The sequence below is a fragment of the Columba livia genome, chromosome 5 (genome assembly GCF_036013475.1).
Source record: "Columba livia isolate bColLiv1 breed racing homer chromosome 5, bColLiv1.pat.W.v2, whole genome shotgun sequence".
Classification (NCBI taxonomy): domain Eukaryota; kingdom Metazoa; phylum Chordata; class Aves; order Columbiformes; family Columbidae; genus Columba; species Columba livia.
The window spans coordinates 68,513,422-68,527,414 of record NC_088606.1 but is presented as its reverse complement, the minus strand read 5'-3'; the positions used below and the strand labels follow the sequence as shown (position 1 = coordinate 68,527,414).

Genomic DNA, 13,993 nt, shown 5'->3' with positions numbered 1-13,993 from the left:
ATTAGCTGAGCACTAATTAACAGTGTGCTGCGGCAGCAAAGGGAACACGCTGCTGAATGTCAGCGCAGCCCTGACCTCGTCCTCGCCCTGTGAGCGATGGACCGTGGCACCTTCACTCAATTCTGGCTGTGGTTCGTGGGGTTTTTGGGTTGTTGGCTTTCCCCCACCAGATGCAGATGCCTGCAGGAGCTGGTTTGCAGGGAGGTTTGGGGCGTTGGTGCTGTTCTTGCAGCCCCTCCAGCGGGATGCAGCTGCACGGCTGCTCGGAGCGAGGTCTGCAGCTCGGATCCGGGGTTTGCGTCCTCACAGCGATCAGATCATCGTCGTGACCGCCGGGGAACGGCGCGCAGGGGTCAGCTCTCTGCGGGGCGACTCCACAGCTCCGTCTGGACAAGTTTTACATTACCTACGTGATGGGGTTCCTCTCCCTTCCCTCGGCAAGCTGTTCTGCGTTCTAAAACAAGCGTGGCAAGCAAAGCCGTTTGCGGCAGCGGGAAGGCTTCCTGCCGTGGGACTCCATTATTTGCGCAGCCTGACGAAGCGCGGCGGCCGTGGCGAGGGCCGGTGCCCGTCCTGCGCCGTGCCCGGCTGCTGCACGGGAGCACGAGCACACAGAACTCCCTCTGGGAGCAAAGGGATTTACTGACTTGGGATAGAGACCTGCTCAGCGTGGCCCTGCTCTGCCGTGGGGACAGCCGCCGTTTGTCCTGCTGGAGGGACACGGCAGCTTGAAAAGCAATTAGGAAATGCCGTTCGGGCCTCTGGGTGGAAGGGAAATGCTGTTAATGTGCCCCTCTGTGGTTTCTTTCCCTGTCAGCTTTGCAAAGGCATCTTTGAACTCTACGTGGAGCCAGATTTATTTTCTCAGCGTGTTCTGGACACGTTTTGGCTGCACGTCGCAATACGCTTTAGCGGTTAGAAATCCGGAACAGGCAGAACAGAACACCAGGAGGCTGCATTGGTTCGATTTCTCTTGCGCTAGAGGTTTTCTTGTCTCTTTTGTCCCAATGAAGAGCTCCTCATTAAGAAGAGAAAGGGAACCGCTTCCCCATGGTCCCGGTGGCCGAGGGGGCTGGAGGTGCCTTTCTGCTGTTATTGCCCTCCCTATCTATAGAAGCCGGGAGCAGCGTTTGGGATGCACATCCTTGCTGCCGGCTCCACCGCAGCCCCGTGTGGCCGGACCGAACCGGGGCTTGGGGCGAGCGGGGAGCAGGTCTGCGGAGCCACAGGGGGGAGAGGAGAGGGCCCTGGAGTCTGAGCACTTCTGAATTGCACGTTGCCTTTGCTATAGCAACCAGAAATGTGTTTATTGATGGGCGGCAGGGTTTGGTTGTGTCCTTGGAGAGCGTTCCCTGACGGCCCCGTCCACTGTCAGCTCTCGCAGCGGAGCGTTGCCGTGCGGGGCTGTCCGGCAGGAGCAGTGCTTGTGCCGTCACCAGCGAGGGACGATTCAATGTGCTGCACGAGTTGGAAGCGGGGGGTCTGAGCCCTTCGAGAGGGTGCTCAGGGCGGGAGTTAACGTTGTGGGAGCAGAGCTTTGCCAACCCTCGGTCAGCGCTGGAAAGAGGGTGCAGGCTCACAAGTCAGCTCAGAATCAAGTTGGTTTTTGCATAGATCTTGCAGCATCCCGTACCTTCAGATCTCCTAACAGACGGAGAAGGGCCCGGCTTTCATTTAATCTTTTTCTAAATAAAAACAAACACTTCTCTTTCTTTCAGAAGCAGCAAAGTTCAGGCTTTTTTGGCAGCTCTCAAAATACCCCATGACCAGGCAGGGATTTAGTCTGGGCTGTGGTTTTGGGCTCCTGTGGTCCGAATCTACAGCTGGACGTGGTTTGGTTCTGCTTTAGGACAACTGCTTATTTCTGCTGGATTGCTGTTTGCAGGGACGTGACTCACAGGTGCCTTTGGCTCCTTTCCCGGTGCAGGCTCCACATCTTTAAACAGTGGCAAGTACAAAATAGCCCAACCACAAATATTTCAACAGAAAACAATTTGTGCTGCACCTCCTCTCACCTGGCTGGCGCGCGGCTGGGCTGGAGGTGGCTTAGTCAGCGATTCCAGGTGATAAAGTTGTGTTTCTGTTGTCGCCCAGCAGAAAGGTCCCCAGGAAACACGGGGCCGTGTCGGCACCGGCGCTGGATACACACGGGGGAGACGCATGGATCCCACCTCACACCCGTGCCCCTCGGTGCAGGGAAAGTTGGGGCAGGTAGAGGTGTCGGGGTGGGGAGCGAGAGGTGGGGGAGCAGAGCAGTCCTGCCGCTCTGCCGGGGACTGAACAGCGTGGGAGCAGCCCTGGGTCCCTGCCGGCTGGTCCCTGCCTCCCAAAGCGCGAACGCTGATTTTTCTACGAGATTGGGGTGTTTTCTGCCACAAAACCTGCAGGAAAAGAACTCTCTCTGCAGCTTCTCCCTCGCTGTCAGATTTGGCTGAAACTGGGCGATGCATTCACAACTGGTATTCAAGAGGGACAGGCAAGACAGAGGCCTTGATTGCAGACATCTCATTTCCTTAGGAAATCGGGCTAAAAATAGGAAGGGAACATAACGGAGGCTTCTTTTTCTTGCCACCCCCACCCCCGTTCCCCAGCTGGGAACCGGATTTTGTCCTGAAATCGGAGGTTTCTTGCTCTCGCTGGTGTCTGCTGGGCTCCAGATGTCACAAGCCGGGAACGTGTGTCCCTGTTGGCTTTGGCGGAGCGGCGCAGGGACACGGATGTCACGAGAGGCTGGTGCAGACACACACGCGAGGGACACGCACGCCAGCTCACCATGGCGGGATGGATTTCGGGGTGAGGTCTGTGTGCTCCCCCAGGACACCCCTCTGTGTCCCCCAGCCCCTGGTGTGTCCCGGGTCCCTCTGTGCAGCAGAGCTGTGCGATGTCCCCTGCGGGTATCAGGGATGTTTGCTTTCCACACGTGATACGCTCTATAAATATCAGGCGGGTTTCACGTTACCGTGAGCACCATCCAGGGCAGCCGGAAGGTTTGTGCTCTGCTGCGAGCAAAGTCACCCGAGATGGTCAGAGCTGTGCCAGGAACGTCACTCAGGCCTGCGGAGAAGAGGCAGAACCCCCCGCTCCGCTCCCTCCCTCGGGGCTCATCTGCCGGGCTTCGCGGTGCTGGTGTCACCCGCGCATCCGTGCCACACGGACAAGCTGTGTCCCAGAGTTTGCTGAAGACAATGAAGATGTTGCAGGTGTTTTCCCCTCTTCCCAGCACTGTGCACACGCTTGTGTAGACACACACAACCCTTTGCTCTCAATGTGCCTGTATGCTGTTGTTCAACAACTTGCAGTGCTGCCGCACCAAAGCACGTGCAAAGGTTGGCTCCAGGCCTGGTGTGCAGTCTTGGGTCTTTGATACCGACCGGACTTTGGTTGCTGATGGGTGCAGAGCCAGGATTTGCTCCTTCCCTTGCTGCAGCCGAGGCGAGGGCTGGGTCTGTGCACCCCGGCCGTGCAGAGCTGGGGCTGCCGGGCTGGCAGGGGCCGCACTGCCCTGCAGGGTGGGCCGGGGGGCACGGCCGCGGCTGGGCCAGCCTCTCGGGTCTTTATTAACTTGTCTTTATTAACTTGTCTGGCACACACAAGTGGCTGAAGATGAAGTGGTGATTTCCTGCAGGGCTGGGGGGGGGCAGCACCTGGCCGTGTTTCCCAGCCTGGGGGGCTGGTGCACTTCTCTGCTCTCCCCCTTCGCAGAATCCCAGGATGTCAGGGGCTGAAGGGCCCTGGAAAGCTCCTCCAGTGCAATCCCCCCATGGAGCAGGAACACCCAGATGAGGTTACACAGGAAGGTGTCCAGGTGGGTTGGAATGTCTGCAGAGAAGGAGACTCCACAACCCCCCTGGGCAGCCTGGGCCAGGCTCTGCCACCCTCACCCCCAACAAGTTGCTTCTCAAATTCAAGTGGAACCTCCTGTGTTGCAGTTTGTACCCATTGCCCCTTGTCCTGTCATCTGTTGTCCCCTTCCAGCGGAGCAGCTCTCCCACCCGGAGCCGCCGGCGTGCGGGGAAACTGAGGCACGATGCCCGAGCCGCCCGGCTAGGGCTGCCCGACCCCGGGGGCAGCGGCTCCGCGGGGCGGAGGAGGAGGAGCAGGAGGAAGAGGTGGGCGGCAGCCGGGACCCGCCCGCACCGAGCCGGGGCTGAGCCCAGACCGGCCCCGGGGCGGAGCCCGCGGCGGCAGCGCCCGGCGGAGCGGGGAGCGCGGAGCCCGGAGCCCCGAGCCCCGAGCCCCGAGCCCCGGCCCCGCTCCGGGATGAGCTTCCCGCGGCCCCTGCGCCGCTCCGTCAGCCTGAGCCCGGCCCGCACCCTGCGCCTCGTCGTGCTGGGGCAGAGCGCCGTGGGCAAGACAGGTAGGACGGGGGTCCCCGGCATCCCCCCGCATCCCTCCGGGGTCCTCCGGCATCCCCCCTCATCCTTCTGGCATCCCCCGGCACCCCCCAGCATCCCCCCGCTTCGCCCCGCATTCCCCCGCACCCCGGGTCTCTTTCCCCGGGAAGGGGGTCGAGCCCCCCGGGGTGCAGCCGGGGCTGGGGCTGGTTCAGGAGCCGGCATGGGGAAGGAGTTTCTCGGGGGCAGTGGCAGCACCGTCCAGGGGACCCCCGAGCCCGCTCAGTCTCAGGGCACCGAGTTTCCCCCCTCGAGCTTTCCCCGTGGGCGCTTTGCAGCCTTGGGCTGGTCCCGAGGGGGTTTCTGAGCCAAATCCACCTCTGTCTGTGCAGCGAGCCCCGGGCTGCGGGTCAGGGGGGGACGCTGGTGACCGTGGGAGCGTTCAGCACCGAAGGCTGAGCCTCAGGTTTGTGCTCTACTGGGCACTTGGAGTTTGCAGCTGGTTTGCAGTGAAGGGAGCGGGGTTTGCAGAGCCCCGTGTTGCCGCGCTGGGTTTGCTTTTCCTTTAGGAAAACTCCCTTTCCCGGCACTTTGCTCAGTGCTCCCCATCTGCTGGGCTGAGGACTTGGGATGCTGAGCCCGGAGCACCCAAGCTCTCTCCTTCACCATAGCCCTGCCCAGGATCGACCTTCCCCCTTCCCAGGAATGATCTTCCCCCCAGCCCAGGATCATCCTTCCCCCTTCCTGCTCCTGCATCCCGGGCTGTGAGCACCCAGCTGCAGTTCTGCAGCACCCAGAGTGCCCGGAGTGGGGTCGCGGACAAGGAAAGGTGCATGTCCACACGGGTCCAGCTTGTTTTTATTGCAGGGGAGCAGCGATCCACGCAGAGCTTGTGGGGACACGGCCGGGGCTGCGGGGGCCTCGGGGACAGGGCCATGTCCCGCTGGCGTGCTGCTCTGGAAGACACAACCTGTGAATGCACTGCAGCGGTGGCACCTCTGGTGCAGCAGCTTTGGCTGTCAGTGCCCTTGAAGTTGCGTTTCCATATCCAGTAAGCAGCCAGCCGCCTGCCCGACGCTAGTGAAAAATCATCATTCCCTTGATTAAATTAAAGGGGGCGGCTCCCAGATCTCAATCAGTGGCCCAGCACTGGGACGCAGGAGCACAGGAATGGGGTGTACCCGGAGCACCGGGGGGTCCTTGTGCTGCGTTTGGCCTCGCGGTCCCTGCGAGCAGATGGAGCCGCCAGCGAGGGTTGTGCGGAGCATCCAAAGCGCTTGGCTCGGATCCCGTCCGGCCCGAACAGACGCGCTTCCCCCCCAGCGAGTCCAGCCCGTGCAGAGCGGGGCCGGGGGCTTTGAGCCGCTCCTGTGGGTGAGCGAGGGGCCGTTGTGCCTCCTCCGTGGGGTCGGGTCATCCCCGAGGCTCCAGCGGTTCCTCCAGCCGGTTTGGCCCCGGTAGCCCCGCGGTGGCTGCTGTGACAGGGCTGGGTGTCCCACGGGCTGATCTGCAGGGTCTGCTCTGTGTTGGTGCAGCCCCACGGCTGCCAAGGCCCTTCAGGGGCTGCTTGGCTGTCTTGGGGGCTGTGACAATGACAGAGATGATGAAACGGGGGCAGGGGGAGGCAATGCATCCCTTGCTCTTGCAGCGGGGAGCCGGAGCAGCCCCCGGGAATGGCAGACATGCAATGTCCCCGGGCTGGCAGCCACTCTGGTGCAGGTCTCTGTCGCCTGGGGTGCTGTCCTACATGTCCTCGCCTGCAAAGGGACAGCATGTCACCCTCCCTGGGTGCTGTGACCCTGCTGCTGGCTCCGGCGCCAGACGGGACAGGGACAGGGACACCTCCAAGTACTTTCCCTGCCTGCCGGGGTGGTGAACATGCACCCAGGTGATGGATGTGAGCGTCTGGGCTGAGGAACCTGCCTGGGATACAACAGGAAGGAGCCGAAAGCATCAGCAGCATCGCTGGAGCTCCCACAGGGCCTGGGGGGGTGGGGGTGCTGATCCCCAGGGCGGGCTGGGGGTGCTGGTCCCCAGGGTGAACTGGGGGTGCTGGTCCCCAGGGCAGGCTGGGGACCTGAGGGGTGTGAACAAGCAAAAGGGCTGGAAAACCCCGCGGTTCTCAGCAACGGTTTGATTCTTTGGAGCGGTTTGTAAATCGTCAAGACCTGGTGGTCTGAGGTCCCAGATTCTCCGAGCACGGACAAGTTTGGGTGAGCCCCCTCGGTACTTTAAAGCTTTGGCTGGGCTGTGTAAATCACCTGCCGGACGCTGTCAATCCAGCATGATCTGCTGTCTCTGCAGTTGCTGCCGGCCAGTGCGAACTGGGCTGGACTTCAGAGAGCTCTGCTTACAGCTCCCGACACAAGACGAACGGCGCTGCCGGCCCCAGGGATGTCACACAGCGGCACCAACGGCAGCACGTGGGCTCGGTGTGACCCTGGGGGTGACCCCGCGCCCCGAAACAACCCGCAGCCATTCCTAGAGACCAAACCGAATAGGAAATGAACCCCGTGAGCTCCGGGGCTCTCCGAGGACAGCCCTTTGCCAGGCTACTTGTGTTCAAGATGGGGAAAAAAAATACTCCTTATAAGGCTGTACGGCCGTGCTGACGCTGTTGTGCTGCAGCCACTTCTGCCCATTGGCAGCTTCCCTTGTATTCTTGCGCTCCGGCCAATTTTTAATCAATTTAATTGGCTCCTCGTCTCGTACAGCACCATGCGCTCTGGCTTTGGGCGGCTGCCTAACGTATGACACACAATCAGGTGCTTTCAAGAAACCGAGCCCGACTTGTCTCGCTCTCCCCCTAATAATTGTGGTCATCTCCTTGAAGATGCTGCTGCTTGCCTCCTGCGGGATCCTTGGTTATCTCCGCAGAGCAGTTTTGCTGAGTTACACGCTTGTTCCGTCAAATCCCTTCTCTGACGGGCAGGGTTGGGAACTCAGAGGCGGTTTGGAAGGTGAGAGGGTGGTGGATGCCCCGGGTGGGAGGTGGGTTTGGTGGGGTTCGTTCTCCCTTCACACTCCTGCCATTCTCTCCCTCCCGCTGCCGCCTGCTCAGCAATGTCCCCATCCCGTCCCCATCCCGTCCCCGTCCCGTCCCCATCCCGTCCCCGTCCCGTCCCCATCCTGTCCCTCCCAGGCTCTGCTCCTGCGTCACTCTGGCTGGCTCTGTTTTCCCCGTTTGCACTCATTTTCCACCAATTTCTCTCTCCTGTTGCCTTTCCGAGCCGGCTCTCAGCCTCTCCCTCCTGCACAGCCTGTCCGTGCCCATTAATGGCATAAACAGCTCCAAGGGCTGGGCGTCCCTTCCATTAGCCGTGCTCCCCAGCTCCCGCAGCACCCAGCCGCGGGTTTCGCTGCCGGAAAATCACACCTGGGCATCGCTGATGCGCTTTTAGAGCAGCCGTGCTGGGAAGATGTTGTGTACAAAGGACCGCGTGGAGAGTTCTGCTTTGAGCCGGTGCATCTGCAGTACCAGGCGTGTGCTTTGGCTCCTGTTGTCACGCAGGGTGCCGGCGTGGGGACGCTGGTCCAGCTGCGGTGCCGGGGCATTCCCCATGTGCCGGCTCTGGAGCAGGGGGCTGGGATAGGTGTGGGTTTGTGGCCCTTGGTCTGCGTTGGGGACAATTGGCAAAGCTCGGTGCCATTAGCAGGAGTGGCAGGTTCTCTCTGGCTGCATCCCTGCCCCGATCAGACCAGCAGGATTTTCGGCACCTCCAAATTGCTCCATTACTCAGAAAGCCTTTGCTTTTTACCCGTTTCCCATTCCTGGCCATTTCCCAGCTGCACCACAGCCCCATTGCTGGAAATACCCGCACAGAGACCTTGCACCGTGGCAAAGCTTTGCTCCCCCTTACGGAAAGTTCTAAGGAGTCTCTTTGATTTTTTAATTGGGTTATTTTCCATGCAGTCCCCAGAGAGCTTGCGCACCCGGAGCAGCCCGTCTGCAGCCCAGCCCGTCTGCTCCAGCCCAGCACACCTCGCCCAGCCCAGCACCGCTGGAACGTGGGCTCCGCGTCTCCCGGGCTCTGGCGCAGGGAGATGCGGTAATGGGATCAGAGGTTTAATTGTCCGTGCTGTGGCTGGTCCTGCCTCGCCCTTCAATGAGGAAAAACCAGCCAAACGATGCGATTGCTGTGGGGCCGCTGTGCCAGCAGACGGATGGGCAGGGAGGGTTTCGCAGGGGCTGTTTGTCCGGGAGCCGGGCTCCAACCAAGGATCAGTCAATAGCATTACTCCTATTAACGGTGTAAAATCAGGGAAGGATTCTAGGGGGAGAAAATATACAAATTAGCCTTAAAAAGAACTTAATCGCTAAAGTGAACTCGCAGTGGAGGTCGCTGTCTCCTGAAATCGAGTTCTGCAGCACAGCTGACCAAGCTGATTAATGAATCCATCACCGCAGCGAGATGAAATGTTGGTGTTCGGTGCACAGAGAGTAACAGCCGTGCAACACTGTTGGCTTTTGCAGAGTTTTGCCGTGCAGTGTGTCCACCCGGGGCTGCAAACTTCTGGCTCCCGGGTGTCCCAGAGCAGCTCACGCACGTCACCAACGGCTGGTTTGCAAGCGGGGAGCCCCGAGGCGAAGCCACCAGCCCCAAGTCCCCAGGGCTGTTTTTGCAGTGTCCCTGCTGGGTGTCACCTCCTGGCCCCGCACGGGCCCTTCCCGGGGCTGGGGCAGGTTCTGCTCGTCCCTCCTGCCTCCCCCCGTCCCTGCAGTTCAGTGTGACAGCCCTAACTGCGTTTGGTGTGGCTTTTTCACAGCATTGACCGTCAGATTCATCACCAGGAGATTCATCGGAGACTACGACCCGACCCTGGGTAGGTCAAGCCCTTTTCCTCGCTGCTTTGGCTGCCGCTGGCTCAGCCCAGACCTCGGAGACCCCGCGCCGCCCCCGGCACAGCCGACCCTGCCCCAGGCTCACCGGTTCCCTGCTCGAGGGCACCCCCGGGCTCCCGCAGCCCTTTCGTCTTCTCTGCTCTTTTGTTAAGGCAAAATCAGCAGGGTGGGCGCTGGCGCTGCATGCGGAGGCAGCTTTTGGGGGCAGGAGGAATCCGGCACCAGGGCAGCACCTCCCTGGCTTCTGGGGTCTCTTTTGGTTTTTGCATTGGGGTTTGAGGTGTTTAGGGCACTGAAGTCCCATCCGTGCTGACGTGTCCCGGCTCGCTGGCTGTGCGTCCTTCTGCCCGGCTCCTGCTGTCCCCGCTGCGCTGGGACACCGGGCAGTGTCCATGGTTCTCTGATGGTTCAGAGGGGGCCTGAGGGGACACTTGGTGTGACAAACACCCCTGGGGAGGCCACAGGGCTGCAGTGGGCGGAAATCAATGTCTCCTGCACGGCTTGTATTGAGGCCACCGAGTTGTCACCTGCTGCCTGGGGGCTCGTGCCACATGTGCTTGTCTGTCTGTCCTCCCCCAGAAATGATCTACAGACACGTGACCGTCATCGACGGGGAGATGGTGCATTTCGAGATCCTGGACACGGCGGGACAGGTGAGCTCCGGCGCTGTTGTACGCGAATGACCGGGGGCATCCCCGCGGGGTAGCGCAACAAGCCCTGCCCTTCCGCCAGCTTCATCTGTTCCACCCGAAACACCGACTGAGACGAGTTTATCTCAGAAACAGGATGTTTTGGGGAGTTTGTGTCTCTCTAACATCAGTTACAGTGTCGCTTCAGCTCAATATTTACCTGTTCGTTACTAAGTTATCTTTTTCTATCTGTTGTATTTCCAAGTGTTTTCTCCTGACTGCTGTGCTTTGAAGAGTACAGGCTTCAAGCACGGGATTAACAGATGAAATGTTTCATGCAGATGAGGAGGTTCCGAGGCGGACTTGGCAGTGTTAGGTTAATGGTTGGACTCGATGATCTTAAAGTTCTTTTCCAACAAAAATACGATTCTGTGGCTTTGCCCAAGCCACCAAGCCTGCCCCGGGCACCCTGCGCTGCTGTGCACGAGGACCAAACCCGCCCGGGCCGGGTGACGGGTCCCTCGGGAGGTTCTCTGGTGGCACCGGGGTGCTGGTGGGCGGAGGTTGGGGCTCACTCGTGTCTGCCCGGCAGGAGGAGGATTCCCTGCAGATAGAGGAGAAGATCAAGTGGGGCGATGGCTTCGCCGTGGTCTACTCGGTGACCGACCGCTGCAGCTTCGACGAGGTGATGCGGCTCTGCTTCCTCATCAACCACCTCCATGCCAGCCCCAAGCGCAGCGGCGGCGACCAGCCGCCCGTCGTCATCGTGGCCAACAAGAAGGACCTGCAGTTCGACAGGATGGTGTCCACGGAGGACGGCGAAAACCTCTCCAAAGCCTTGAAGCTCCCGTTCTACGAGATCTCCACCCGGGACAGCTACGAGGAGACCGTGGTGGTGTTCAACAGCCTCTACCAGGAGCTCATGAGACAGGGACACTTCTCGCCGGGCTCCTTTAAGAGGAGGACAGTGTCCAAGCTGATGGAGAAGATCCCCAAGATGCAGGGCAGCTCCACGCTGAGCACGGCGGGACGGAGCCTCAGCTTTAACTCCTTCAGGGACTACATCCCCGAGTGAGGGACACGGGGACGAGAGCGGCGGCCGAGCCGGGACCGAGGGACATGTTGTTCTGCTGTGAGGCCATCTCGGTGGAGGAGCAGCTGCTGGGGCTGGAAGGTTCAGAGGTGGGGAGGGGGGAACCGGGGTCCAACAGCCTTTTAATGCCCGCAGGCTCCTGGAAATGGGCTTTGTGTCAGCAGGTAGATGTTCTTTGGCCGTCTCACCCCTTTGCTCCCTCCTCGTGCTGGTGAAGGTGGCTCGTGGTGACTGCGGTGCTGTTGGGTCAACCCATGCGGGCTCAGGAGAGTCTCAGTGGGGATCAGACCCCACACAGACATGTCTGTATGGGTTTCCCACCCCCCTCAGAACACTCGCTGGGTCTGTGTGTGCCCCAAAATGTGCACCCATGGCACTGGGGGAACCCTGCAGGTCACGCTGGCTCCTGAGCTGTCACCATCCGCCCTGTCCTGGGGGCAACAGCCGTCACTTCTGCAGCCCAGTGCTGCTGGGGGTCAAACCCCCATGATCAGCAGAGGCTGCTCAGACCCTTCCAGCCCGGCCAGCTGTTCCAGGGGTGGTCGCTGCCCATGTCCTGCCCCTCGGAGCCCCAGGCGCCCCACGCGTGGGTCAGGGTTGGCGGGGACTGTCCCCGCTCTGCCTCTGCCTGGTGCCCTGAGGAGCCGGGCCAGCCCGTTTGTCCACCCGCAGGCACCAGCGTCCATCTGTCAGAGCCGGGGGCTGCGTTTCTGTCCTGGTTTTACCCTGGGTTTGTGAACTGGAGCTGCTGGTGGAGGAGCAGACCCCTGCAGCCCCCAGAGACCCCCCAGGCCCCCACATCCCCCCGCAGCCCCCCAAGCCCCCCATCCCCGCCCGCAGGGCAGCTGCAGGGCCCCCGTTCTCCGTCCGGCTGCTCGCAGGCTGGCACCGAGGGCACGTTTAAAGGCAAACCAGAGATCCGTTTACAGTGGGGGGTGGAAAAAAAGCCTGTTAATCCCCAGCTTTTCTAAAAACTGATTTTTTAACCTTTCAGGCCACTTGGCACGCTCTGCTTTAACAACCCTGTAAATAACACACTGGCACGGGTGGTGAAGGCAGCAGACGCGGCTGCTCCGTCCCACCTGGCGGCACCGTGCCCGGGGCTTCGCGGGGTTTCTGCCCCGTGTCTCATGTCCATGTGGCTCAGGGCAGCTCCTCTCTGAGGGGACGCAACTCCCACATATGGCATTTCTGATCCCGCTCCTGCGTCCCCAGGAACAGCATTCCCGGGCAGCTTCCCACGCTTTGCCCTGCGGCTCAGACGCGCGGATGCAACGGGGCTGATACCGGGAGGTGCAAATGACGCTCCTTGCAGGGACCCCCTTGTCTGCTCACTAAGCTCCCCATCCCCAAAGGGGAAATCGCTGCGGGCTGAGGATTTGTCAGTGCAGGAAGCGCGGGCAGGAGCAGGGTTGTGGCGGGCACGTCCCTCCTCTCCCGCTGCACGGTGCTGCGGTGCCCTTGGAGGTGAAGGTGCTGGGAGACCCACGGTGTCTGCAGGGTCCCAGTCTGATTTTGGGCTTGGAGAAAGCTTGGAGACAATTATTTGACGTTTCAGTCTCTCACGGTGTCACACATCGCCCTGTAGTGACCTGTTGCATCGTCTGCTGCTGCATCCTGTGACAATAAAAGCTGTGTTGGCCACTGCCTGTGATGCTCTCCTGCCTGCGGGGCCGGGGTTGTTCTGCCATGCCTGGGGAAGCCAGGGCTGGGTGTTTTCTTTGTTTGTTTTAATTTAGTATTTTTTATGGCATTCCCCATTGGGACTCTGTGGTCTGGCAGCCGGGGGTTTGCAGGCTGCAAAGACCCGCTGTGATGAGCACGTCACTTAAGTTCTTGCTGTCCCCAGCGCTTGTCCAAGGGACCGTGTTTCCTCGCTGGCCTCTAGGCCAGTGCTGCAATGCTGGGCACAGCAGAAACCCACGTTACCTGGCATTAATTATGCCAAGTGATGAATGAGAGAAGCATCTTGTGAGCAGAACACAGAGCCAGCTGCCGGGACCAGCATCCTCCAGCACTCCAGGACCAGAGCAGCACCCAGCACAGCAGGGATTGCTGTCCTGAATTAACCTTGCGGCTTTTTTTATAGCACTGGGAGCTGGGGGAGGTCCTGGGCAGCAGCTCAGTGTGGTGCTGCCCACCCCGCAGCCCCTCGCCGAGGCCGCTTGGCCCTGCTCGCCTGCTATAATTAGCAAGAAACTTCATTTGCATCAGGCTTAGCTGCTTTCAGAGGGGCCAGGGGGAGCTTGTCAGGGCTGCTAATTGCTAATTACTGAAAGGCTTTGTTTGCTCTCCTGGGGGAGGATCTCCCTTAAGTACACAGGTTGGAGGGTGCCACGTCTATGGGGTGGGATAGGGCTTGGTGGGGACAGCTCCTCTATGGGGACTGAGGTTAAAGGTGCCTTTGGGGGTGATGCACTGGAACAACCCCATCAATCTTAAATTCCTGTGGTGGGGGCTCTGCCTGGCTCCAGAGACAGAGGAGGAGGAACACGAAGAAGAAGAAAGCCTTGCTTTCCTCTGCACAGAGTGGCAGCTGATGGCGCTGGGGACGGCAGGTTGACCTGGGTCTCTGTGCAGAAAGTGCCCATTTTGCAGCCCTGTGAAGGCGCTTGTTCCTGGGGGTGCCCAACCTGCAGCCTCCTCTTGCTAGAAGAGCAATGCCACTAAAATAGCGTTTCAGGGGATTTCTGAGATGGAAGCCAGAAGGGTGCGGAGGGTGGGCAGTGGTTTGCTTCACTTTGCCTTGGGGACCCTCGAAATAAACCCCAAACCCGCCCTAGGGAGGACCAGGCTTCAGGGCAGCCTCACAACCCACGTGGGAGGGACAGTGACAAAGCCGGGGTGTCCCCTACCGACCCCTGGTGAGTGTCCCTGGGTGGTGTTGGAAAGTGCCACCTCTCTGGGGACACATGGGTGTCTGGAGGGTTGTCCCACACCTGGAGACCACCGGTGCCTTGAGCCCCGTGCCTGGGCTGTGCTGGCGCAGCTCCGTGAGTCAAGCTGAGGAGTTCTGGTCTCATCATCCCAAAGGCATCTCGAAGGCAGGGATTTAATTTGGTGAATGTGTAGGCTGCAGATCTGCTGACCAGAT

At 60.5% G+C, this 13,993-nt stretch overlaps 1 protein-coding gene across 3 annotated transcripts; it reads left to right on the top strand.

Moving 5' to 3' along the window:
• The first annotated feature begins 4,148 nt into the window (after positions 1–4,148).
• Positions 4,149–12,548, top strand: LOC102099037 (ras-related and estrogen-regulated growth inhibitor-like). 3 transcript variants are annotated; one of them, XM_065065674.1, is made up of 4 exons: positions 4,149–4,357; positions 9,102–9,158; positions 9,757–9,830; positions 10,399–12,548. In XM_065065674.1, the coding sequence occupies exons 1-4, from the start codon at positions 4,261–4,263 to the stop codon at positions 10,879–10,881; spliced, it is 711 nt and encodes a 236-aa protein (XP_064921746.1). In that variant the 5' UTR covers positions 4,149–4,260; the 3' UTR covers positions 10,882–12,548. The 3 variants fall into 3 exon arrangements, with proteins under 3 accessions (XP_064921746.1, XP_005509911.2, XP_064921745.1); XM_005509854.4 differs by lacking the exon at positions 4,149–4,357 and adding an exon at positions 5,397–7,294; XM_065065673.1 differs by lacking the exon at positions 4,149–4,357 and adding an exon at positions 7,310–8,383.
• The last annotated feature ends 1,445 nt before the right edge of the window (positions 12,549–13,993 follow it).

Coding starts and splice junctions, on each gene's coding strand:
- LOC102099037 (XM_065065673.1), top strand. CDS start 8,242: ATGCAGTCCCCAGAGAGCTTGCGCACCCGGAGCAGCCCGTCTGCAGCC. Junction 9,159..9,756: donor AGACTACGACCCGACCCTGG/GTAGGTCAAGCC, acceptor GTCCTCCCCCAG/AAATGATCTACAGACACGTG. Junction 9,831..10,398: donor TCCTGGACACGGCGGGACAG/GTGAGCTCCGGC, acceptor TCTGCCCGGCAG/GAGGAGGATTCCCTGCAGAT.